The sequence below is a fragment of the Hyaena hyaena genome, unplaced genomic scaffold (assembly GCF_003009895.1).
Source record: "Hyaena hyaena isolate Hyena2069 unplaced genomic scaffold, ASM300989v1 scaffold_836, whole genome shotgun sequence".
NCBI classification, from domain to species: Eukaryota; Metazoa; Chordata; class Mammalia; order Carnivora; family Hyaenidae; genus Hyaena; species Hyaena hyaena.
The window spans coordinates 411753-437266 of NW_024081464.1; the positions used below are offsets into that span (position 1 = coordinate 411753).

Consider the following 25514-nt stretch of genomic DNA (forward strand, 5'->3'; position numbering starts at 1 on the left):
TTTTCCCTCCAGACCCATTGTCTCGGTCCCTGAGGGAGCTGGTCTGGCAATTTGTTCAGTGTTTCCTTTCTATCCTGCCAGCTTATAACAAGCCGGAGAGGGGTTTCAGAGTCCAACAGGCCCAGATCGACCTGGTTTCAGTCTTCTCAAATGGCCCTGGATAGAGGGTCTGGCCAAAGCTCCCGCTCAGTCTTCCTAATTATAATAAAAAGAACAAAGTCTAAACAGGCAGCGCGCGTGTGCATATAACTGAGCATTAGAAACCAAGCCAGATCCAGGGGAGGCTGGAGCCTGAGCCTGCCTGCGGAAGCCTGTCTGGGGACCCCTCGAGACAGGAGCTAGGGTGCTGTGAGAGAAGACCATGCTCAGTGAGACTGAGAAGCCACTTGGAAAACGGAAGGCAATAAGATGCTTTTGTGGGAAATCAGAAAATGGAACCTGGCCTAAATGGAACCTTCTCTAAATTAAATGTACAGGGCCATCTGTGTAGCTTAGTCGATAGAGCTCCTGACTCTTGATTTCGGCTCAGGTCATGGGTTGTGGGATCGAGCCCCAGGTCGTGCTGCACACTGAGCGTGGATTAAGATTCTCTCTCTCCCTCTGCTCATCTCCCCTGCTGTACCCCCACCCAAATAAAAAAATAAAATAACAAAAATAATACTACATGAAACAGTGGTGATGTTAGGGAATATTTATTTACCTATTTTACATACAAAAGAATTAATTATTGCAAATAGGAAATAAATTAACATAGTTCAGTCTTCAAAAGACTCATAAGAACATATGGTCAAATGCATCTTTGAGCCACCCGGATGTTTCCCTGGAAGCAATGAATGTTATCTGATTTTTTTTTACTGTCCTTCTAGAGATATTTATTCTATATACAAATAAATGTGCTTACAGACTCTTCTCCCCTTCTTTTTATAAGAGAGTATCATATGTACTGTTCTGTACCTTGCTTTTAATATTTCACAGCATATTTTGGGAAAAATTTCAAATTAGTATATGAAAGATCTTTTTTCTTCATGGCTACGTAGTATACTTTATATATTTTTTTAAGAGATTTTTTTAATGTTTATTTATTTTTGAGAGAGAGAGAGAGACAGAGCATAAGCAAGGTAGGGGCAGAAGGAGAGGGAGACACAGAGTCTGAAGCAGGCTCCAGGCTCTGAACTGTCAGCACAGAGCCCAACGTGGGACTCGAACTTACAAACCGTGAGATCACGACCTGAGCCAAAGTCGGAAGCTTAACTGACTGAGCCACCCAGGTGCCCTCGTAGTGTACTTAAATTGAATTAACCAGTTTCATATCGATGAACATATAAGTTGTTTTTCAATCCTCTGGTATTGTTAAAAAAAAAAAATACCACAATGAATATTATTATATGTGAGCCATTTTATACAAGTGCCAGTGAACCTGTAGAATAAATTCCCAGAAGCAGAATTTCTAGATCAAACGCTTGCTCTCTGCTTTTGCTAAGATATGGTCAGATGGCCCCCACCCCAGCCCCAGGCTCTACTGTGTCCCACTCACCGGCAATGTGGGGACTGCTAGATTCCCCACGCCCCCATCCGGGGCACACTGAAATGACTGAGGCAGGTTGGCAGGAGGCCTGAGAGAGCAACATTGACTCACCACCTCCAGGACTCGTGACTCGTGACTCGAAGGGAGGATGCAGGACCAGTCCTGGACTTTGTCCGCAGTGTGATTGACAGACAGTTTTTGATTAGCTCATCACGTCCATCCCCGCACTCTCTGGTCCTCCACCCTGGAAGGAGCCTGTCTCTCTCCTTCTGTGGGTTGTGAAGAATGATTGGGGCCATGATGGATACTTGCACCTAGAGGAGGCATCCCCTAGGGGAGGGGAGGCAGGTAGGCCCAAGACAGAGAAGGCACTTTGTTTAATTTTGGAATGAGAGGATCCCAGGAAATTGAAGACGTTATGTAGACATCTCTAATCCTCTGACTCTTGGGCAGAGATGGCTTTTCAAAATGTAACTTAATTTTCATTAGTTATTTTTTAACACCTTTTTAAATGTATATATTCTGTAAAGTTCACTCATTCAAAGTGAACTTCTTCAGGGGCACCTGGCTGGCTGAGTCCGTAGAGCATGTGACTGGATCTGGGGGTTGTGGGTTCAAGCCCCACGGTTGGGCGTGGAGCCTACTTAAAAAATAAAAAGTGTACCATGCAGTAGATTTTAGTATATTCACGGAGTTGTACATTCATCTCCTGAACCATTTGAGAGCATTTTCATCATCCCAAAGAGAAGCTCTGCCTAGTAATAGAGTTTCCCCTTTCCCTGTCTCCCTGCCCTGGCAGCCACCGTCTATGTCCCTTCTGTCTATGGATTGGCCCATCCTGGATGTTTCATAGAAATGGAACCACACACTCAGTGATTTCTTGGACTGCCGCCTTTCAGGGCACATGGTGTTATTTTTATAACGTTCACTTTTTTTTAGAGGGAGAGAGAGGGTACACACTCATGAGTGAGGGTAGGAAGGGCAGAGAGGGAATCTTAAGCAGGCCCCACACTCAGCTTGGAGCCTGATACAGGGCTCAATCCCACAACCCTGGAATCATGACCTGAGCCGAAATCAAGAGTTGGTCCCTCAACTGACTGAGCTACCCAGGCACCCTGGTGTTTTTGTTTATATGTTTTGTTTTGTTTTTAGTTTTTTTTTTTTACTCCGGCATTATATTTAACCATCCATATCCCCCCAAGTTTAGTGCCTTTGCACTGCTATTCCCAGTGCCTCCTACGGCCTTCCCCCAGATACAGAGATGCTTATTTAATTAAATGCTCAATTAATGAATTTAAGCTGTGTTAAAGGAGGGGGGAAGTGTTAACATAGTCCATATAATTGTCATTTTAAAAATCCACACAAATTCTCCTATTTCTTTACTGTAGCTCAGTTTTCTTACTCATTTCCCTATCTATGGTCATTTGGATGGTTTCCAGTATTTTGCCATGAACAGCTTAACAATGAACATTTCTTTCTTTCTCTTTTTTTTGGGGGCGGGGGGGAGGCAGGGAGAGCCTTTTGCTGTGTTCCAGGGTATTATTAGAGCAGTTTTGTCACTGCATCATGGAGTAGTTTTCCTTAGCTCTCTAATTCCATACGCACACACAGAATATCCATAAATATGAGAAGCCTCTGGCCCTGCATAGTTAACTCTCTCGGTTTATTATTATGTGTGTCCAGAAACATGGGCACCTCCGTGGCCAGGCTGTCAGGCAGAGCCCTCAGATTTACACCATTCTACGGGCACTATTGCTGCCTTGTTAGACACTTTAGGGCTCTGGATTTTGTTGAAATCCGATCGTGAATGTGCATTGAGTTCTGTTGTATGTCGAGCACTGCGGATAGAGTGATTCAGCCTCGGAGCAGTGCGGTGCTGGGGAGGGCAAGGATCAAGTCACAGAATGTTCTGGAATCTTACGTGAGTCACTCATCTTCCCTGGACCTTGATTTCTTCTCCTGAATGTTCATGCAATCACCCAAACATCGCTTCTAGTTTTTAAGACTGTGTGCCCCCCACCCTCCAGGAGACTTAGAGTCTTAATAGAGACAAGTCAGCACACAAGTTGGCACAGGGGGGACCCGTGATTGGGGAATGTCCAGAGCTAAGCAGTGGCCACAGTCACTATACAAAGCAGGGTCCAGAGCAGCAAGGGTACAGTTTGGGCTCAGTACCCAGAGTCCAGAAAGTGGCAAACATTTTCAATTGTTGGTGCCCGCTCAGGGCTCCTGTGGCCGTCTCTGAGCTTAAGGCTGAATCCAGGGAGCTGTGAAGTAGCAGTGGTCAGCTGGAGAGCCCAGTCTTAGAGTGATTTTACATGCTCCTCCCTTTGCAATCTTCATGCAGCCCTGGACACTGGAGACACTGGAGAGAGATGACCGTAGGGGACTGCAGAGGGAGTAAGTGTCAGGAATGCAGGTCTCACAGCCAGAGTTCTGCCCAGAGTGGCCACATATCCTGATTTCAACTCTGCTGTTCCAGAGTAATTAGTGATAAGCTCTTTTCCCTTAGAAGTGTCCCGTCCTAGAGGATGAATTATGTGGCATCCTGGTCAGACCTGGCAGAAGAGAGGAGGACCAGTAGTTCCAGGTTTAAGAGGGTCGGTGTGGGGGGTGGGCTTCAGGCCAGGGTGTCCATGGGACACGGCAGTCTGTAGACTGAGGCTTCTGCACGCTAAGTAGCGTTAGCTCATTCTCCGCGGGCTTCTTTCTGAGGACCCACAGGAAGAGCCTAGACTTCTTCACTGAGTGGTTAACAGACAGGAGGCAGGGAGAGGGAAGCCCAGACCGCATGAGGAGACAACTAGGCAAAACAGTGTTTGTAAAAACATTTACTGTTAGTAGGACAAAATATCAACATTTGGTTAAGTTTTATAAATAGAAATGATAACACAACACAGCCTTTGGAGCATTCCCTTCTTTGCTCTGTCCATTTGCCTGCTTTTTTCTTTTTTCTAATGTTTATTTATTTTTGAGAGAAAGAGAAAGCACCAGCGGGAAGGGGCAGGAAGAGAAAGGGAGACAAAATCCCAAGCAGGCTCTGTGGTGTCAGTGCACAAACCATGAGTGAGATCATGATCGGAGCTGAAATCAAGAGTTGGATGCTTGACTGACTGAGACCCCCAGGTGCCCCATTTGCCTACTTTAAAGATGGTGTCCCACCCAGCTCCTGGATCACAGGTCGGAAGGGGCTGTGAGGACCCTCTCTTGGGAGTCTACATGTGTTTAATTTCCAGATGTGGCAAAGGAAGTCATATTCTCAGTACCTAACACTGTAGAACTTTTCCTAGCAGTACGGCGATCTACATCATTAATGGACTTAACTTTGTACCATGCTGAAGGCCCAGGACCTAGTTAGTCATCACTGAGGATTAAGTTAGAATTGTAATGTACTAAGAAATTTCTCCTGGAGCTAGTGAGTGACCCTGCATTTCATGGTGATATCTTTAATACTGTAATTATATTCTCCCATGTGGGCATTCGTGAAGGTCTAAAATCTCATCTTCACAGAGATGAAGGCTAGGGAGCATTTCTCAGCTGGTAGCCAAAGAGCATTGAACAGACGTGTCTTCAGATGCTTCTGTGTTCAGATAAGTCCGGAAAACAGAGCATGTGTGGGTCCTGGACCTCTTACAGCCCTTGCTGCTGACATGTTATATTGTGACCCTAAACGATCTTTCATATACTGATTTTTGAACTGTTTACGTTGACGCTGTCTGCTACTGGGGGAAGGATTGGGTCCCCAGCAGGAGGGTGAGTCAGGAGAAGGAGCTCATGGGATTCTAGGCTGGTCAATAAGAGATTGGTCAATCCGCGTGCGTTTCCAATTAGCTCTGCTATTTATTCGGCAAGATCTTTTCTGAACCACGTGAACCACATTAACATTCTATTGCCTGACTGCCTAGGCCAACCTCCCACTCTGCCTCTACTAGGAACACACACCAGGTAGACCTGGAGGTGGGTATTTGGGGGCTTGTAGATCCCTGGGGGTGGGGTGGGGCTAATTGGTCACACAAAGGAACACAAATGGTTGACTCTTTCCATACAGTCCCTTCAGTGATGACCAGTTACCTAATGGAGACTTCATCTCATCTTTCTGTTTGTAATTTGCAATTTCTCTTAGCGTATGAGGGAGGTATTAACTCTTGGCAACATGCTATAACTACTTTTCTCCAGGCTCATTTGTTCTTCAGCCCCTTCCTTTTCCTTTCTCTTTCTCTCTCTCTTCCTCCTGTCTTGCTTTTGATACTTTTTCCTTCCTCTCAGAATGTTCTTTCTCCTTTTTTTTTTTTTTCTAACCTGAGTCACATTCTTTAACTTTCCTTCTCAACCTGAAGCCAGGCTCCTAGATGAACACAAGTGTTTTTGGTTTGTGTGTGTGCGTGTAAAGGTGAAAGTTTATTTCCAACACAATCGCAATATTCACCTGGAGAAAAGTTTAAAGGTCTCTCCTGTTATTCAGCAACTGTGAAGAAATGTAGCATGCTCAATGTTTCCTATAGATTAGTCTCCATTTCCTTGTTTGGAAAATTCCAAAAATGTCACACATCTCCTGAAACCGAGGTCAGAATCGCCGAGGTTGGAGAAGCTGTGAATCGCAGGGTCCTCGTCCTTCAGTACTCTGAAGCAGAGGCCGCAGACGCCCCTGGGCCGCTCTGGCTGGGCCTGGCAGGATCTGCTTCTGTTCCGCTTTCAGAATGGGTGCCCTAATCCCTGCCAGCCTGGACGCTGCTGGAGCCATGTCCGCCTTCCCCTTGGCAGCCTCCTGTCACAGGCCAAGCCTGACGAAGCCCAGAAGACCAAAGGCCGAGGCTGCCAGAAAAACCTCAGGATTTATTTGCTCCTTGTGCCCCAGACCTAGGCGCCAGCCCCGGGGACAGACCCAGGCCTGTCAGGAAATCCATGCACAATCTCTGGTGAACTTTGGATGGGATAGCAGGGCTGGGGTTCAACAAGGGACATATGGGTGGGGCTAGGGACTTTGTTCCTGAAGCCCCTTTGGCTCTGGGGGAAGTCACTGGGCAGGTACCTCCTCGGATATCACCCAGGCCTTGGATCCCCTCTGGTCACAGTTTTGTAGCATTGAATAGCCGCCCTGAGCACTGGCAGTTTCCATTGTGTCCATGTGTCTTCTGTCCCCAAACAGATTGCTGAGTGATCAGGGACAGCTGAAGATGTGTAATTGGAGGGCGGAGGGATGGGGGTGAGCAAAAAAGCCCAGGCGCCATTGCAGTTTGTCACATTTAATAGAATTCCTTGTTTTGAGTTGTGTATCCCCAGCCAGACCAGAACAACTTTAGGCGGCCATCTTGCCCCAGTTTTTTCTGCTAGATCTCTATGGCCAGCACTTGCTGCAGGGGCCAGTAGAGTAGACACATGGCAAATGTTTGGGGCTTCAGTGCCCCCCACAGAAAGAGTAGAGGGACTGCGGTCAGATAGTCTCAGCATCTGAGGATGAAGGAGGGGCTCTACATGGGGTCTGGCCCAGCTTTCTCTAGCAAGGAAACTCCCCCCAAAAAATGGAAGCCTAAGGGACATCTCTCTAGCAGAGCAGAACCAGGCTCTGTGGCACCAATTTGGTAGGCTGGCCAGTTCACGCAGCAGCGCCCACCTGCCTGAGCTTGCCCTCTGGCAGTTGGGGGGCAAATCCAGCTTTTGGGCAGTGCCCAACAGGTGCTGCCAACCATGTCCCCGACCTCTGATATCTTTCCCTTGTTCCTCCTACTCTGCTCCTCTCCCTCTTCCTCCTTTCCTTCTCCCAGCGCAGCTGGGGCACAGTTCACCCGACTCTGGGGTCCCCAAACAGACCAGGTTTGGCCACTCCCCGCTGACAAAATCCAGAGGCAGAGAGACCAATGGTGGCAAAACCAGAAAGGAATTTCTGTCAGTGAGGCCAACCCCGGGAAGACAGCAGCCCATGGCTCAAAGGCGGTCTCCAGAGTGCTGAAAATACTTCCAGGTCTATTTAAGGAACATGTGGGGCAAAGGTCCGCGGGTCTGTGCAGGTGGGCAGTGAAAGTCAGATCACTGTCTTGGAGTCAGTCCTGGGCAGAGTCCTGCTGGCTGAGGGTAGACCATGATGAGGGGGCCTTTTGGGTTCCCTGCAGGGGATGCTTTACCCTCAGGGTCTTCTGCCTGAGTCCAGGGACAAGCTAGAAAGAAGAACCCAACAAAAAAGTCTGAGGTCAAAATAGAGGAGCCAAAGCCCTCTCTCGCCAGCCCTGACTTGCTTAGCACTGCCTGTGGGTGGGTTCCCCAAGATGGATGGAGCAGGTCAGGGGAGAGGTCGAAGCCTTTGCCTTTGATTGTGTCAGTTCTCTGTGGGGAAGTCAGGGGTGGGATCCTTCAACCTCCTGGCCCACATTTTTCTTTCAGGCACTTGAGGAGAAGTAATTCCTAGGAATACCCATACTAAATTGGATGCCTACGAAATCAGGCTGAGTTGGTTTCCTTCTTTAAAGATAACGTTTTCCGAAGTGGGTCATGGATGGAGGCGAGGAGATGGATCCCCATTCTTGGGGTCAAGACCCAATTCGTTTTGTGTTTCTTTTTTTTTTTTTAATTTTTTAATGTTTTTATTTATTCCTAGGAGAGAGAGAGAGAAACAGCGTGAGCAGGGGAGGGTCAGAGAGAGAGGGAGTCACAGACTCTGAAACAGGGTCCAGGCTCTGAGCTGGCAGTCAGCACAGAGCCCAACGAGGGGCTCGAACCCAAGAACCGCGAGATCATGACCAAAGCGAAAGTCGGACGCTTAACCGACTAAGCCACCTAGGCGCACCCGTTTTGTGTTTCTGATTGCTAAAATAGTCATGAATTACTATGGCCCTGTGAGCAGCAGCCTGGTGACCTCATAAGTATACACTGTCAACCATGCTTCCAGTTCCTTCCCTGCCCAAAAGTCCCCAGCTTGGCCAAGTCTGAGAGTGATACTGATACACAATTTACAATTCCCAACGTGCCCCAGTGGTTTGAGAAAAGGTCAGATTCCCAAATCTCCTAGCTCTTTTATCTATCCTCTCCCTTCTGCAAAAATCCCTCTCAAAGATTTGTCCCAGGCCTTCCCCCTCCTTCTCCACCCCTCCAAACCTAACAATCATCCATCAATGTTATCTCATTTGGTGTTTACAAAGCACTTTACAGCCATTGTTGTGATTTTTCCCTCTTATTTGCAAAGTACTTTACAACTATTATTACAAGTCTTTTCTCCAATGTGAGGTAATGCTGACCCACTTCCGAGAGAGTTGAATTCCTGTTGACCTCTAAGTGATTGGACCCATTCCCGTGATGCTCAGCCCTGAGTAGGTGGGGCTTTCATAAGTAAAGGTATTGGCTGTGCCCTTAGAAATCTGGCTTATAAACTGGCTTTAGACCACCGCCTGCTGGCCCTTTGGGAAGTTCCACCCAGTGCATTTCTTAAAATTTTTTTTAAGATTTTTTATCTTTAAGTGATCTCTCCACTCAACACAGGGCTTGAACTCACAACCCTGAGATCAAGAGTTGCAGGCTCTGCTGCCTGAGCCAGCCAGGCACCCCAGCCCTCAGGGTACTTCTAATGAAGGAGTAAGAGCTGGTTGTTACCAGGGTTCATACTGCCAGATGTTCATGCTGATGTGGGGCTCACTCACTGCCTAGTACCTCCTACTTCTGGCAGAGTGGCTGCTAAGCAGCAGGGTTTGAACTTCATTCTCTCCTTTCTGCAGTCTCAGGTAGGGTATGTGTGTGTGATGCAAGAGAGTAGAATAGTAACCCCCCCTCCCCCCCGTAGTGGACTGGAGCTGCTTAACATGATCAAAAGTTTTTCTGTTTTTGTTTTTTGTTTTTAATGTTTATTTTTTTAGAGAGAGAGACAGACAGAATGTAATTGGGGACACAAAATCTGAAGCAGGCTCCAGGCTCTGAGCTGTCAGCACAGAGCCCCACACGGGGCTCAAACTCACGAACTATGAGGTCATGACCTAAGCCAGATTCAGAGACTTAACCAACTGAGCCACCCAGGTGCCCCAGTTTTTGTTGTTGTTTTATTAGATTTTTAAAAATAGGCAAATATGACATTACAGAGTGATGATTTTTTTACTTTTTAAGTTTATTCACTTAGAGACAAAAAGTATGAGTAGGGGAGGGGCAGAGAGAGAGGGAGAGAGAGAATCCCAAGCAGGCTCCATGCTGTCAACGCAGAGCCCAGTGCAGGGTTCGAACTCACGAAACCATGAGATCAGGACCTGAACTGAATCCAAGAGTTGGACACTTAACCAAATGAGCCCTCCAGGCGTCCCCAGAATGGCATTTTCAAGAAAGAAAAGCCCACATCGTAATAACTAGCCTAACAAAAACTCCTTCCTTGCTGGTGGCCTTAGCTGCTACCACAGTGGCTATGGCATTTTGTGTACTGCATTTTTCATTTAACATGCAGCGTAAGCCTTTTCCTTTATTGTTAAATTGTCTTTGTAATAATCATGTAAAATTGTGTAACATTTTATTGAGTAGGTTGGATGGTGCAAGTCTTTCTGGTAGAAAATATGGAAATCTCTGTAGATTTGGAGGTGTAGTAGATTGTAGAGAGACATATAGACATATGCCTTTAGGAAGCATGGGCTTTACCTCCTACCCATTCTCTTCCTTTGGCTACTGTTGTTAACACCTGACCCTTTAATCTGGGTCTGACTTCTGCATTTCCTACCCTAGACCAAAAGTATTTGCCATCCAAATCCCCAATTAGGTTAAGGTATGTTCTGAATACAAGTTGAGTAATATTGTTACTCATTATTGATATTTTGGCTCAATTTGCCCAACTCAGTTATTAGCATTCTGAGAATAAGGTTCCCTTTTAGCATCTGTGACATCTATCAGAGGGCTTAAAGAGCCAATGCTCAGTAAACATTTGTTGGTGATAAATACGTATTTGCCAACCTCCAGTGCCTTTCCCTGGCCAGTAAAATAGTTGCTGGAGTGTGTAACCAATTCTGTGAGACAAATGTGAAGGAGTTTCTAAGGCAAACCTTTGTTTTGGGGTCTCAGTGCCACTAAGGCCCAGTACCCAGCCAAGAGAGCTGTAATTGCCAGGATGGCACCTTCGATGAGATTCTACCGCTGCATATAAAACCATAAGTGTGAAGAGAAGAGGGCATCTCCCCTCCAAAACAGAACAGATTATGAGATTTTTGTCTGTAGAGGCTTTTTTAGATAAGCTAGAACATAGGAAAGAAGCCAGTTTGCCTGTCTTTAAAAGGAGGAGAGTATGCATCTTTATGTGTGAGAGCTGCATGCTGGAATATTTATGAATGAAATGGTAGAATGTCTGGGATTTTCTTCAATTATACAGGACAGAGGAAAGTCAGTAGAGAGCTACTGGCCCCAACTTGTCAGTAACTGGATGATGATTAAATAAGAGTTCATTCTGTCCACTTTTGAGTGTGTTTAGAGCTTTCCATGATAAAACAAACAAACAAACAAACAAATAGAATAAGAGGGTTGCCTTAGGTCTGGACTGGAAAAATGATTGATCAAGAAAAGTCCTCCATTCCCAAGCATGATTTAGGCTCATGTGTCTTGGTTCAATTGTGAGGCTGTAGTGCCATCTAGTGTTTACAGCAGACACTCCCCAAAAGGATGACATTGCCAGGGCCCCTCCTGGTTCGAAGGTCCTTCTTTGAACTCCCTTGGCCTTTCCAGTTCCCTCATGGGAAGGCCTGGGCCAAGGAAACAGGGTTTACTGGCTCGGGGCAAGGACAGCACATGCCAGTTTGCAGGTGGCTGTGATGGTGGTGAGGGTGGTGAGGGTGGCGTGCGGGTTTGTTCCTTGCCAGCCCGTCGTGGGGAAGCAAACTGTGGGCAGGCGTTGCCATTTGGTATGTGGCTCTGAAAGCCGGTGACCTTGCTGGAGAGTTCTCAGTGTGACCCAGGTGCAAAAATAGCCTCTCTTGTGACCGTGTGTGCTCAGCTCCCTGGCCTGAGCAAATAGCCCCTCACACCTGCACATTGTTGACTCAATGTGGACACACAGCTACTTGTTTGCAGGTGCAAATGACTGTTTGTGTACCCAGACTTGAGGGGAGGGCCCCCCACCATGCTCTTATTCAGCCCACGTTCCCTTGGAGCAAATAGCTGGGCCAGAGAACTAGCTGAACCCCATTGCTAGGTCCTGGTGGAGGGAGAGCTCTTTAAAACCCTCCCTTCTAAATATCCTGCCTTAGTAGAGAAGAACCCAGTCTTGCCTCTGGTGGTAGGACAAGGACCACCTGAACAGCAGGGTAGCTGTACTTAGGGATGGAAAATCTGGATGGGATGTAAAATATTTTTCAAAATAGGAAGCAGGGTACATGGAGTCAGAGAGGTTTCTGGAAGTTCTGAGCCAGGCTTTATACAGATCATTGGGAATTAGAAAGGGGTCCCAGCCTGTCTCACCAGGGCAACTGAAATGGGCGGGAGTGAAATTTATCAGTTATAAAATTCTGTAGACCTGGATGGTAAAGGTGCTGATGGAGGGGGTTTGTCAATGAGTGTATGAGACTGACCATCATGGCAACATGCCCCTGGAAGTGCGAGTGACGCTGAGTCACAGTTGCTTGCAATGTGGGCCTTCATTTTATACAGAAGGCAGGAAAAATGTCAAATTAAGATACAGCATATCAAACAGATATATTGAAATGACAAAAGTGAATTATAGCCCTTTTTGCAGGGCAGTTTGAAAGTTTTAAAATCTTTAAAAAATATGTAGTCCCTTTGGAGCAGTAATTCTACTTCTAGGAGAGTACCATAAGGAATACGCAGAAATGCTAAGATTTGTGCACCAAATGAGCTGTGTTTACCAAACAAAAATCAGAAGCTAGATAGTGATTGAGTAAAAGTTTAATAATAATAATAAAGGATGGCACATATATATGATGGGATGATATATACTATGCTAAAATGCATTTATGAAGAATTTCTTTTAATTTTTCATGTATTTTATTTTATTTGAGAGAACAAGAGCAGGGGAGAGGAATGGGGTGGGGGAGGAGAGAGAGAGAGAGAGAGAGAATCCCAAGCAGGCTTATGCCTTGCACAGAGCCCATCAAGGGTCTCAATTCCATGACCCTGGGATCATGACCTGAGCTGAAATCAAGAGTTGGACGCTCAACTGACTGAGCCACCCCAGGCACCCTGAGTTTATGAAGAATGTCTAATGTGGGGAAATGCCTTGGTATTAAGTGAAAAAAGTTGGCTCAAAATTAAGTAGTTTGACCTTGACTAGGCACAAATGTATGTCAATATATAAAGTACTGCAAAAGATATAATAGAACAAAATGTTAATAACACTGGTGATCTTGCAGTCATAGGATTACATTTGATTTGTATTTTCTTTACACATTTTATTGTCTGATTTCCCAGAGTAAATCTTATTTATTTTTTTTTTTTTAATTGAAATGGAAAAGGATCTCCATTTTGAAAGGGAAAGAGGAAGAAGGTCTGGGCAGAATTCAGTGTTAGGTGAGATCCTCGGGGATGTAGGCTCTGAAGCAGAGATAGGGACTAAAATCCAGGCCGCTGGTGGTTGCTGCCAGACTTTCTTTTTCTCATGACTGGGGAGAGCCTTGCGGTGTCTGGGAGGCCCAGGAGTAAAACTGTCTGTTCCAGAGGTTGAGGCCAGAGTCTGGAACAGGGAGGCAGCCTGAGGTGATCCATCGTTTTTTACACCTTGCAAGGAAAAGACATTATTCCTTTGGCTTCTAGATTTTCCAGTGTAAGATTTCTGGGCCCAAACAAAGAATTAATCCTCTGTATTATTTTCCACCCAGTAGATATGTTTGATGACTTCTCAGAAGGCAGAGAGTGTGTCAACTGTGGGGCCATGTCCACCCCGCTCTGGAGGCGCGACGGGACAGGGCATTACCTGTGCAACGCCTGCGGCCTCTACCACAAGATGAATGGTATCAACCGGCCCCTCATCAAGCCTCAGCGCCGGCTGGTAAGCAAGTGCCCGGATTGCTAAAGTCTGCCCTCCTCTCCTCCTCTCGGCACCTGGCTGTAGGGCTCACACTTTGGTGGGAAATTCCTAGGTTTTGAATTTTGGACTTCATGTCATATTTGTTTGTTTGTTTAAGTTTATTTATTTATTTTTGAGAGAGACAGAGACAGCGTGAGTGGGAGAGGGGCAGAGAGAGAGAAAATGGGAGAAAGAGAATACCAAGCAGGCTCTGCACTGTCAGCACAGAGCCGATGCAGGGTTCGAACTCACGTAATGGAGAGGCCGTGACCTGAGCTGAAACCAGGAGTCAGGCGCTCAACCAACTGAGTCCCCCAGTCACCCTCTTCAAGTCATCTTTTTTTTTAAATGTTTTATTTATTTCTGAGAGAGAGAGAGAGAGAGAGAGAGAGACTGTGAGTAGGGGAGGGTCAGGGAGAGAAAGGGAGATACAGAATCTGAAGCAGGCTCCAGGCTCTAAGCTAGCTGTCAGCACAGAGCCCAACGCAGGGCTCGAACCTACGAACCATGAGATCATGACCTGAGCTGAAGTTGGACACTTAACTGACTGAGCCACCCAGGCACCCCCTCAAGTCATCTTTAAAAGAAAGTGTGGGTTGAGGAGTTGGGTGGGTGGTTGGCAACATCATAATTTCTTATACCTTTAGAGTGAGCTTGAGCTACAAGGATGTTCCAGACCGTCTGCTTTAACACCTGATTCTGCAGAAGTGAAAAGGGAGGCTCAGAAAAGCTAACAGCCTCAGCCTTACAGTCACATGGCTACTGAGTCTCCTATCTGGAACCTGAGCGCAGGCTTCCTGGTTCTCAGTCCAGCCTCACCTTATAAAACCCAGAGCCCAGGGAGATTAAACAGGGTGTATTGGGGCCTATGGCTGGGAAAGAGTTTGTAACAGGGTTTTTGACTCATGGGTCCGTGGTCTTTTCTAGTATAATTTGATTTTGACCCACACAAACTAGCTTTCATGTATATTAGGAAGGGAGGAATGGAGGGGTTGAGTCCTGATGTTTCCCTTTCTTGAAGTCCCAAGGCCCATCCAGTCTTCGATGATGCTTGAATATAGTAATTCTTTACCCACCACCCATGCCTGGTACTGGAAGCCCTCATTTTTTCTACTTTTGAGAAAAGCTTTTCTGCCTCCAGTGCCCAGTGTTTGCTGGGCTCTTTGATGAATGACTGATAATGCCACTAATGCTACAGTTAGGAAAAGAATTCACTCTACTTCTCCTGCAGCTGAAGTCCTTGTTCTCATGCACCCCCAGGAGTGGCTTAGGTGAAGGGAGAATCTGGCTCTGTGGCTGCTCTGAGACTTTTTTTAATGTTTATTTTTTTTTTTTCTAGAGAGATAGAGAATTAGAGTGTGAGCAGGGGAGAGGCAGACACACATGCACATACATACATACATATATACATATATACACACACAGAATCCAAAGCAGGCTCCAGGCTCTGAGCTGTCAGCACAGAGCCCGATGCAGGGCTTGAACCCACAAACCACAAGAGCATGACCTGATCTGAAGTTGGATGCTTAACCAACTGAGCCACCCAGGCGCCCTGTGCCACTGTGGCTGACCCTGCTACCCACTTAGTGCCAGCCCCTTAGCGCTCCCTGCGAAGTAGAAGCAGCAACCACAAGCCTTTTACTTGGACTTGAAGGGTTTGCCTTCTCTGTTGCAGTCCGCCTCCCGCCGAGTGGGCCTCTCCTGTGCCAACTGCCAGACCACCACCACCACACTGTGGCGCCGCAATGCCGAGGGTGAGCCCGTGTGCAATGCCTGCGGCCTCTACATGAAGCTCCATGGCGTAAGTGACCCCACTGCCAGGCAGGGTGCGCGCCCCGACCAGCGGCCACACGTTCGTTCCCGTTATTCACTTCTCTCTTGTCTTCCAACTTCAGGCCGTAATTCATTTTTCCCTTCTTAGCAAAGGTACCTAGATTTAGAAGGGCCCTTACAGGCGGCATTAGTCCGTGTGGCCTGCTGTTAGAAAACACCAGACTGGTGGCTTATACACAACGGAAATTTATTTCTACATTCCTAGAGGCCGGAAGTCCAAGATCAGGTGCCAGCATAGTCAAAGGCTGGTATGGATTTGGGGAAATACTCTTCTATGTCATTGATCTGCTTGTGAATTACTGCAAGTATTCATTAGGAAATTAACTTAGTAGTTCTTACTAAGGATAAGAAACATACAAATCTTTTGATTTACCAGCTCTGCTTTGGGGAAACTAGCCTATAAAACAATAAAAGAATCAGTACAGAATGATGTTTGAACTGTTTATTGCTGCAGTATTTGTAGTGGCCAAAACAAGAAACAGTCATAAACCCTCATAAAGGAATGGTTGATTAATCTATGGCACAAACTATAGTGTGAAATGTGCAGAAGCTTAAAACTAGTCAAGTCAGAGCCATGTATCTTGACCTGGAGTAACAAAGACACATTTGCAAAGTAATATACATAGTATGACCCCGTACTATGGGGGTAAGGGTATGTTAAACACACACACAGATAAAGATGGATGAATACACACGTAAATACGTGTACAGATATGTACATGTGCACACATGTTTGAGAATGCTTTAAAATGAAAGAAACTAACAGACTGGTATTCCAGTTGCCCCAGGGGGACAGCATTGATGGTAATGGAGTGGGAGGGGTTGTTACTAACTTAGTCTCATGTTTTATTTCTTTTTTTAAACTAGGTTTTTTGTTTGAATTCCTGTATAGGTAAGATACAGTGTTATATTCAGCTTAGGTGTACGATATAATGATTAAGCAATTCTTTCTATTATTTACTGCTCATCATCATGAGAAGTCTACCATGTTTTCTTATTACAGTGAGAAAAAATAGTAGAAAATATAGTCAAGAACATTCATAAGAAAATACACTTCCTTCTGCAAAGAAACATATCAAAGATGTTTGTTGAATCACTGTAATAGTGCAAATGAAGGGAAAAAACCTTCTGGAGGAAAATGGTTAAAGAAATTCTTGTTCTTCAATAGGGGAATTGTAAAAGAAACTGATAAAGGAATACTATGCAGGTGTTAAAATGATTGTGTCCTCAAAAAATTAAAAACAGAATTACCGTATGACCCGGCAATCCCACTTCTAGGTGTATATCCCAAAAGAAGTGAGAGCAGAGTCTTGAACAGATATCTGTACCCTCATGTCCACAGTGGCAGTAGTCACAAGAGCCAAATGTGAAAGCAACCCAAGGGTCCATGGATGGATAAGTAAAATGTGGTCTGTCCATAAAAGGGACTATGATTCATCCTTTAAAAGGAAGTAAATTCCGACACATAGTACCAGATGAATGAACCTTGAAGTCATTTTGCTAAGTGAAAGAAGCCAGTCACAAAAGGACAAATCTTGTATGATTCTACTTACATGAGGTGCTGAAAGCAATCAAACTCACAGAGACAGGAAGTAGAATGGTGTTTGCCAGGAGCCAAAGGGAGGGGATAATAGGGAGTTAGTGTTTATTGGGTACAGAGTTTTAGTTTTGCCAGATGAGAAGTGTTCTGGAGGTGGAAGGTGGTGATGCGCACAACAATGTGAATGTAATTAGCACAGCTGGAAATGGTTGAGATGGTAAATTTTATGGTATGTGTATTTTACCATAATTTTTTTAAAAAGTACTGAGGTCGGTGGGGGTAAACACAAGGGCTCTATTTTTCTGAGACCAGAATGGGCTTCAAGTGGATCAAAGTGTGGGGTTGGAGGCTGGAGGGAAGAGAGGCTATTTCCCTCCAAAGATGGGAACACTGTTTGACTTCTCAGTTGACTAGAAGGCAGGTTCAACTTGACACAATGATACCCTTCTCTCTTAAGCATTCCATGTTTAGTCTCTCAAGTGGCAATTTCTTTTCTTTCAGTATTTCAAATATGGCCTTTATTAGTTCCATACAGGAGAAAAGCACAGACCAGTAACTAGAAGATTTGGTTGGCCTGGACTGAGAGAAACCAGCTGTGAGGAGGGCACATGTTTAAAAGTACTCGAAAGATGAGCCAGCAAGCCTGGTCCCCAGACACTTGTTTAGGCATCTGTGAATTTCAAGAGCATGATGCCTGACAGTCACTGCTTGTGTATGAGAAGTTAGTGCCATGAAAGTGTTGCACATGGATAGTTTATCTCAGGACCTGGCCCCAGGGCAGTCTCCCCAACATAATCTCTGGTTTCTCCCCACCACCCATGGAACACCATGATTTGCTCCAACCAGACTTAATGCAGTGCAGAGCCACTCTGTGTAGAATGACTTCACATCTCAGTTCACTGGGCTGCACCAGTTTCTGCCTATTTCTTAGCATAATTATTAACAGCACCCTTTTCACTTTTGCAGCATCCTGATGCTGCTGATAAACTAAAGGCTTTTGCACACACTGCTCCTGCTGCCTGAAATGCCTGCCCCTTGTATAGTTGACAGCCTCCCACAACTTAGGCATCACTTCCCCAGTGAAGGCTTCCTTTATGAGGTCATGTGCCTCTTCCCCTCCTCCTTGACCGAGGACAGAGCTTAGTGTTTCCTCTCTGTTTCCCCACATCACCTATGAGTCTGGTTGGTTCCTACTTGTCTGTCTTTCCAGTAAACTATGGAGCTCTGGAAGAAAGGAATAGTGTCTTTAAGCTTCCGTTTCTCCTGCGCTGGTGTAATACACAGCATATAGTGTAGGTGCTTAATACATACTTGAATAGCATTGGTTTCTTTCTCAGCAGGAACTCCAGGGGCTGATTCACTTAGTCCCAGCCCCCAGGTTTGTAGAGGAACTACTTAGATGTTGCCTTCTCATAGTGTGAATGCATGTTTAAATATGGTAGCAGATCACATACAAGTAGAAAACCATATATATTGATTTGTAACTCTCTCTAGGTCCCCAGGCCTCTTGCAATGCGGAAAGAGGGGATTCAAACCAGAAAACGGAAGCCCAAGAACCTTAATAAATCTAAGACACCAGCAGGTAAGGAAAAGAATTGTGTGTAATTATATGAAGAACTCAATGGCCCTTGGAATATGTGAAACTCATGTACTCTTAGTTAGTGGGTCAGTCCAGGCTACCAGGCGTAATGATAGCCTGTCCATCTGCAGCCATTCAGGAGAGAATGATAACACAGTGAAAAGTAACATTACCATGCAAGATATTGGGAGCTTTTGAAGCAGGCTCAAGTCAAGCTGCATGATTCTTGCCAGCACCAAAGGCTGCAGTGGGCCAGCTGGACTGGTTGAGGGCCAGAGAGAAAAAAGAACATTACCAGTCCCTCTTATCTTTGGGACTGCAGTCTCTCAAGAACTCAGCTCAATTCTGTTCCCTTTGAGATAATGGGGTATCTAGGATGACAGGATTCCATTAGTCATGCTCACCACAGATTGATTTGTAAGCCAATGTATAGTTAACATCATGTAGTACTTAGCATTCTAGAAAGCTGCTCTACAATTAGTATCTCATTGGTCCTTAAAGACCCCCTTGAGACCCATTATCTACATTTTACTAACGAGCAAACTGAGGCTCAGAGAGGGCAGTGACTTAACCAGTCACACAGCTGTGAGTGGGTAGACTTGGAATTAAAACCCAAGTTTTTACACTTCAAGGTCCATGGTCTGTCCAATATGCCACTTTGTCTTCTCAGTTTCTAGATGAAGAATGAGGACTACTTATGTTCCTATCAAGAGCACTCCCTCCTCAGTACTGCTACCAAATCAAAGATTTCACTGGGAAATGCTGCAGTTGCAGAGAAAATAAATCAGCTAATCCAGTGGAAAGTTTATCTTCTAATCTAAGGCACAACAAACAGATACATTTCCTGGGGTGCCTGCGTGGCTCAGTTAGTTAAGCATCTGACTTTGGCTCAGGTCATGATCTCACAGTTCGTGGGTTAGAGCCCCGCATCGGGCTCTGTGCTGACAGCTCAGAGCCTGGAGCCTGCTTTGGATTCTGTGTCTCCCTCTCTCTGCCCCTCCCCTGCTCATACTCTGTCTCTCTCAAAAATAAACATAAAACAAAAACAAAAACAGATAAATTTTCCTTTTCCACTACTGAGAACATGACCCAAGTCTTCCTTTCCCAAATTCAACAATGGCTTACCCCTTCTGGCAGTATATCTGATTAGGTATTTTATCTTAGATCTTATTTATTATTACATCTAATTTTCTGTGTCTCACACCAGTGGTCTTCAGCCTTTCTCCCTATGTCCACACTGTTTTAGAAGCACAGCACGTTCCCCTTGGTAACCTCACCTCCTTACATGTTGCAGTGGTAGAGAGAGCAAGCATTTGGTTCTGGTGAGCAGCCCCTATCCGAAATTCCCAATGCAGGGAGCTAGATTGGGCAGCAAAAACTGAACAGATTCAGGCTGTCATAGTCTTTATTTACCCCATGTGTGAATATTCACATTTTGCTGTAGAACAATTAATATCTTTAGTTATAAGGTGTCATCTCAGACTCCACTGCGAGTATTCTGTAATATACCGTATTAAAATCCAAACACTTCTGAATCCTGAAACAGGTGGTCTCAAGAATTTGGAATAAGGGGTGGTGAGCCTGTCACTTGAAAACTTTCCCTTGGAATTCTGATATTTTCATTTGTCCCATTTTGAGAATTGTCACCCTGCCCTGATGAAGGACCCTGCTTCATTCCCCAGGACATAGGAATACAGCTGTTGGCATAGACTTCCCCTGGCTGTCTCAAAGAACTGCCATCCATTCGCTGTGTTCCTGGCCTGGGTATCCTGACTCTGCCTTATTTTAGGTCCCTCAGGTAGTGAGAGCCTTCCTCCCGCCACCAGTGCCTCTAGCAACTCCAGCAACGCAGCTACCAGCAGCAGTGAAGAGATGCGCCCCATCAAGACAGAGCCCGGGCTGTCGGCCTACCATGGCCACAGCAGCTCCATGGCCCAGGTACATCCCTGGGTGGGGAGACGGGGCTGCCCGTGGGGTAGTACACCTCAGAGCCCCAGGTGGCCAGGTTAGCACCAGAACACGCACTTTAGCAGGGCCCCAGCAGGTGGCAGCAGGAGCCGCCGGGTGCCCTTGGGGTCCCACCTGAAAGGCTGGGGCTAGGGGCTATCTGCACAAGAATCTATTTCAGCACATCTGATCACATTACATTGATTTGGACACACAGCTACAACACACCAATGTGCCAGGGCCTTCAGAGACCAGGGGAAGGACTCATTAGGGCACAGCCACAACCTGAATCAGACTGCATGCTTCTACAACTGTAGAAGGTTCTAGAAGGTGGTGCATGGGCTTTCTCAGCAAGTCTCTCTTCTAAGTGAGAGGTGGTGTGACCTTCGCCTTGAAGGTTTTGTAGGTTTTAGCAGGAGGAGGGGATGGAGGAGGACCCTCCTGGCGTGGGCAGAGGTGTGGAAACTGTGGGGTGTAGGGTGGGCAGGCAGGAGGTTGGTGAGGAGGTCACAGGCAGGCTGCTGTTTAATGAGGGTTGGCTACAGGTCCAGCTTCACGCGTGTGTCTAGAAGATGAGTCAGCAGTCCTGTCCTTTCCTGCAACCAAATATGATGGCATTCCTCCTCCCCAACCCCTTCCCTCTTTGGTTCCCCTATTTGGGACTAGGAGAGTCCTAAGCTTGGCGACTGCTTCCCAAGCTTGGTTACAGCTTGGTTACCGTGAACTCTGACCTATCCTCTGCACACGCTTGAGGGAGGCTGTATCCTAAAGAGCTTTTCACTGTCAGGGTAAAGAAGCAGGTCCCATCGAACCGGGGGAGCCAGGAGCCTCTTTCGGGTGTGGAGATCTGATGGGGATAAGATCATGGAAGATGGCTCATGTAACTACACAAGCCATCTGAGAAACCAGAATATCCACAAGCCTCTACCGGGCCACAGTGCTCACAAGCTAATGCATCACCCAGACCCCTTGGGTCCCACAGCATGGGGGTTAGGAAAAACAGGGAAATGCTGCTTGCTGTCTTGACCTGCCCTTGTCCTGGGGCCCTCTCCCCTCCTCCTTTTCCTAGGGGTGGGAGCCAGCTGGGGGACACCTGTGCACCGGGGCTCCCCTCTCCAGCCCACACCTCCTCTCCTGAGCCCTCAGGAGTGATTCTATTGAGCTCATCTTGCACTTTTTGCTTTCAGACGTTCTCAGTCAGTGCGATGTCTGGCCACGGGCCCTCCATCCACCCGGTCCTCTCGGCCCTGAAGCTTTCCCCACCAGGCTACGCGTCTTCTGTCAGCCAGTCACCGCAGGCCAGCTCCAAGCAGGACCCTTGGAACAGCCTGGCCTTGGCTGACAGTCATGGGGACATAATCACTGCATAATGTCACCTCCTTCCCTCCTCAGATTTCGGCACGGACTTGGGATTTGGAGGACAGCAGAGATGAGGCTCTGGGCTCCCAGGGCCCGGCCTGCTCTGTCGGGGAATAACTCCAGAAGAACAACTGGGAAGAAACTTGAAGCTGACAATTTGGTTTAGGGGAAGTGGGTATTGGATTTTATCAGATGCCTTTTCAAGGGTAGGCGACTGGAAAGAGCCCAGACTCTGATCTGGAAGAGCCCACCCTTCACTACGAGCACATTTAAGTCCCTTCTGTGGAGTAAGAGATTTCTTTCTTGTTTTCCACCCACCCCTCCCCTACAAGAGATGAGATATCTTTCTCCTCTGCCTTTCCACCACTGTGGCCTAAGATGGCTGCTTTTCCATGGTGTTCCTAGCACTGGGGCTCTGAGGGTGGGTGGAGGGGACAAGGTGCTGGGATTTGGATGCGACAAGCCCTCTGGGCAGCTGCTGCCCTTGCCCACCCCTCCCCCTTCAGGTTTGGCATGCCCCTGCATTCCTCAATACCAAATCATGGCTCCTGAAACGTTGGGTGTAATGCCCGTGTTACTGAATGCTTTGCAGGGAGATGGAGGAGAGGGCCACCTCACCCACTGCAAGGTGTGGCTTTGGCCAAATTGCAACTTGGCAACTTCGCCTCCCCCAAGTTCCTTTCCTTGACCCAAGGCTCAAGCCTCCGCTCCTTCTCCTCACCCCCAAGGCCTCAAATAAAATCCCTTCCACTGCTGAGTGATTCAGCTCTGCCTTCAGCTTGAACATGTGTCTCCCTCCGCAAAACAAAAGCTTGGCGGTTTAGCCACATGGCAGCCTCCCCACGCCTGCCCCCCAAAATCTTCATCTACCCCATCACACACAGGCAGGTCTCAAGCAAGTACAGAAAAGGTTCTGCTGCTAAAGTGAGTTTGACAAACACTCACCTGAGACTCGAGATCCTTCAGGAGAACGTTTCTGGCAGACACCATCCCCGGGGCTGGGGCCAGCACTGAGCACGGGCAGGGGCTTTCCGTGGGTTCTTGTGCTTAGGTCTCGTGGACGACACTCTCGTTCTGCAGAGATGTGCCTCTTGTTCAGACAGCAGGCTGAGTTCCTCCAAGGGGTGTGGAGCCCCTGCACCTACCCACATCCTTTCCCCAGAAGACACCTTTCGTCCAGGAGGCAAAAAGCTGGGGATCTTGCAACATAAATTCAAAGCAAACCAGCTCAACATGGCACAGACCTAACAGAAAGACAACAGCCAATAAGAGAAGATGCTGAGGGCAGGCCTCAAGGGAGTCCCTGGCTTTTGTGCTTTCCTGGAATTGGCCGCCTTCTCCTCTCCATGTTGCCCTTTCTGCCCGAGATGCTGGAGCTCACAGAGACTTCTCCTTCCTGGTCCTCATCATCAACAGAACTGTAGCTGACTGTGGCCTTACCACATCTTCCCCTCAGATACCCAGCTCCCAACCCCAAAGTCCTACTGGCTGTAGCAGAGAATATTTTTAAACCAAGATTCTGTTTTAATCATCATTACATTGCTTTCTTCCATGAAGGCCACCCTCATATACCTTCCCTAACCCACAACCTGTTAACATTGTCTTAAGGTGAAATGGCTGTAAAATCAGTATTTAACTAATAAATTTATCTGTACTCCTCTTTTCCTTCTCCTCCCTCAGAAGTCATTACTGGGAGGTTCGATGCTGCCCTTTGCCAGGCAATCTTGAGCCACGGAGGCCCCTTCGCTGATCTGCTCACAGGCTGCATAATATCATTTCCTCCCTTCAGTCATTTATGGCAGTTGGCCAAGACTTCCTCTGTATGTGATGGTGGCTAGTGAAAAGAACCCTCATCCCGGCCCTGCTACTGGCTAGTTTGCGACCTTGACAGGTAACCTTTAGGCTTTGGTTTCCCAGGAGAGGGTTGGGCCAACTGTTAAAGTTCCTGTGGCCCAACACTTGTTGCCCATTGAAGGGAGCCATTTCTAGGGCTTCCCTCTGGGCCAGCAGGGGCTGGGGCACGAGGCAGAGTGCAGGGCAGTGGTCTGTCCAGCCCACCTGGTTTAAGATGTGTACTGGGGGAATCACCCTGACTTTTCTCGTTGTTTCCCACTTCTCCTTTATGGTCTGATCCAAGCAAGCTTCTAGAGAGGAGGGGAAAACTTCTTCCATTTGTCTTCATGGTCTTAGGCTACAAATTGCTTAATTGCTTCATCTTAAAAGTGGGGTGGGAGTGGGGGCAGTGGTCCTACAGCCACCCTCTGACCCAGTACCTGTGGAATGAGACCCAGCCAAGCCCACCTGCCCCCATTCAGAATTGTCCATGGTGCCTTCCGCCTTCTCTCAACTGGCTTATGCCAAATCCACTGGACAACTGGTGGCCTTTGACCTTTCACAGCACCCATGTTATTTTTGAGCAGGTAAGAAAAAAAATAAACTATGATGACCGTTATTTTATGTAAAATCAGAAAAGCTTTTAAATTTGCTGAGGAATAGCCAAACCTATATAGCCAAAATGTAGCTGCCATCCAGAAGAATGAGTATCAGATGACTAAGTAACAAAAGAGATTCAAAACCTACCAGGATTTATGCTGGCCTCGGGAAGCATGTGTTTTCTGACAATGAAGTCTCTGTTGAAGACAGTTGCCACTTCCCTTTAGGAATGGCTTTCAAGACAGAATTATATACATCACCAGATCAACCTCATTCCTTGTACAGTCCTAACTTGGGCTTCACCCTAGTTGGTATAATCAAGCTAGATTCAGCCTCTTTGCTCACCGGACTTGGTTGCTTCCCCAGATCAAATCCATTCTCAGAGAAGGTCAAGTTACTACCAATCAGGATATTCTAAAGGATGCAATTCCCAGAGGGTGGGGAAGTAGCTGGTGTGGAAGGATTGGGGGAGGGGAGCCACTAGCAATGGAGGTGTCATTAGAATAAATGTCTGGCCTGATGTGGTGAGTGAAGCAGACAATGCATGTGTCCCGGTTACAAAATCCTTCACATTCCCTGAGTCTCACCTCTTGCTATAACAAAACTGTTTTGTAATTTTAAATTATTTTTGATGTTATTATTTTTTAAAGTTTATTTTGTGTGAGTGTGTGCATGTGAGTGGGGGACGGGCAGAGAGAGAGAGGAAGCACGCAAGAGAATCCCAAGCAGGCTCCACACTGCCAGCTCAGACCCCCAACATGGGGCTCGATCCCATGACCCTGGGATCACAACCAAAGCCAAAATCAAGAGTTGAATGTTTAATAACTGAATCACCCAGGTGCCCTAATGATAAAACCTTTTGAAGCACAGTGGGAATTAATGGTTGGAGAGCATTAATCCTTAATATTTGACTTAAAAAATTTTTTTTGAGAGAGAGTTTGAGCAGGGACAGAAAGAGAGGGAGAGAGAGAATCTCAAGCAAGCTCCATGCTCAGCACAGAGCCTGACATGGGGTTCAGTCTTATAACTGTGAGATCATGACTTAAGCCAACATCAAGAGTTGAGCGTTTAACCGACTGAGCCACCCAGGTGCCCCCTTAATATTTGACTTTTGAATGCCTTTAGGGGACAACTTATAGCACATTTATCTGTGATAATGTTTGGCTTCAGTTGACCATAGTGAGGATGCATTTATATTCACTGAACATGCACCTAATGGAGCTGGAGTAGGGGTTATTTGGATGAGCCTCCCACTCCTTGAGCCCCCAGAACTCAACATACTTGAATATCGACTGCATGAGAGAGCCATTGGAAAGCTGCTTTTGAAGTGGAAGTG

General features: G+C 46.6%; 1 protein-coding gene across 2 annotated transcripts in view; it reads left to right on the top strand.

Annotated features, from left to right (window-relative positions):
- The window catches only part of GATA4 (GATA binding protein 4), a 51338-nt gene extending 29492 nt beyond the window's left edge, over positions 1 to 21846 (top strand). The window contains exons 3-7 of one of the 2 annotated variants that reach the window (XM_039219718.1): positions 13300 to 13469; positions 15163 to 15288; positions 18355 to 18442; positions 20229 to 20377; positions 21574 to 21846. In XM_039219718.1, coding sequence (XP_039075649.1) covers positions 13300 to 13469; positions 15163 to 15288; positions 18355 to 18442; positions 20229 to 20377; positions 21574 to 21756 — 716 coding nt within the window. In that variant the 3' untranslated portion in view covers positions 21757 to 21846. The remainder of the gene's footprint in view (positions 1 to 13299; positions 13470 to 15162; positions 15289 to 18354; positions 18443 to 20228; positions 20378 to 21573) is intronic. The other variant, XM_039219719.1, reaches the window with a different exon arrangement.
- Positions 21847 to 25514: the final 3668 nt, after the last annotated feature.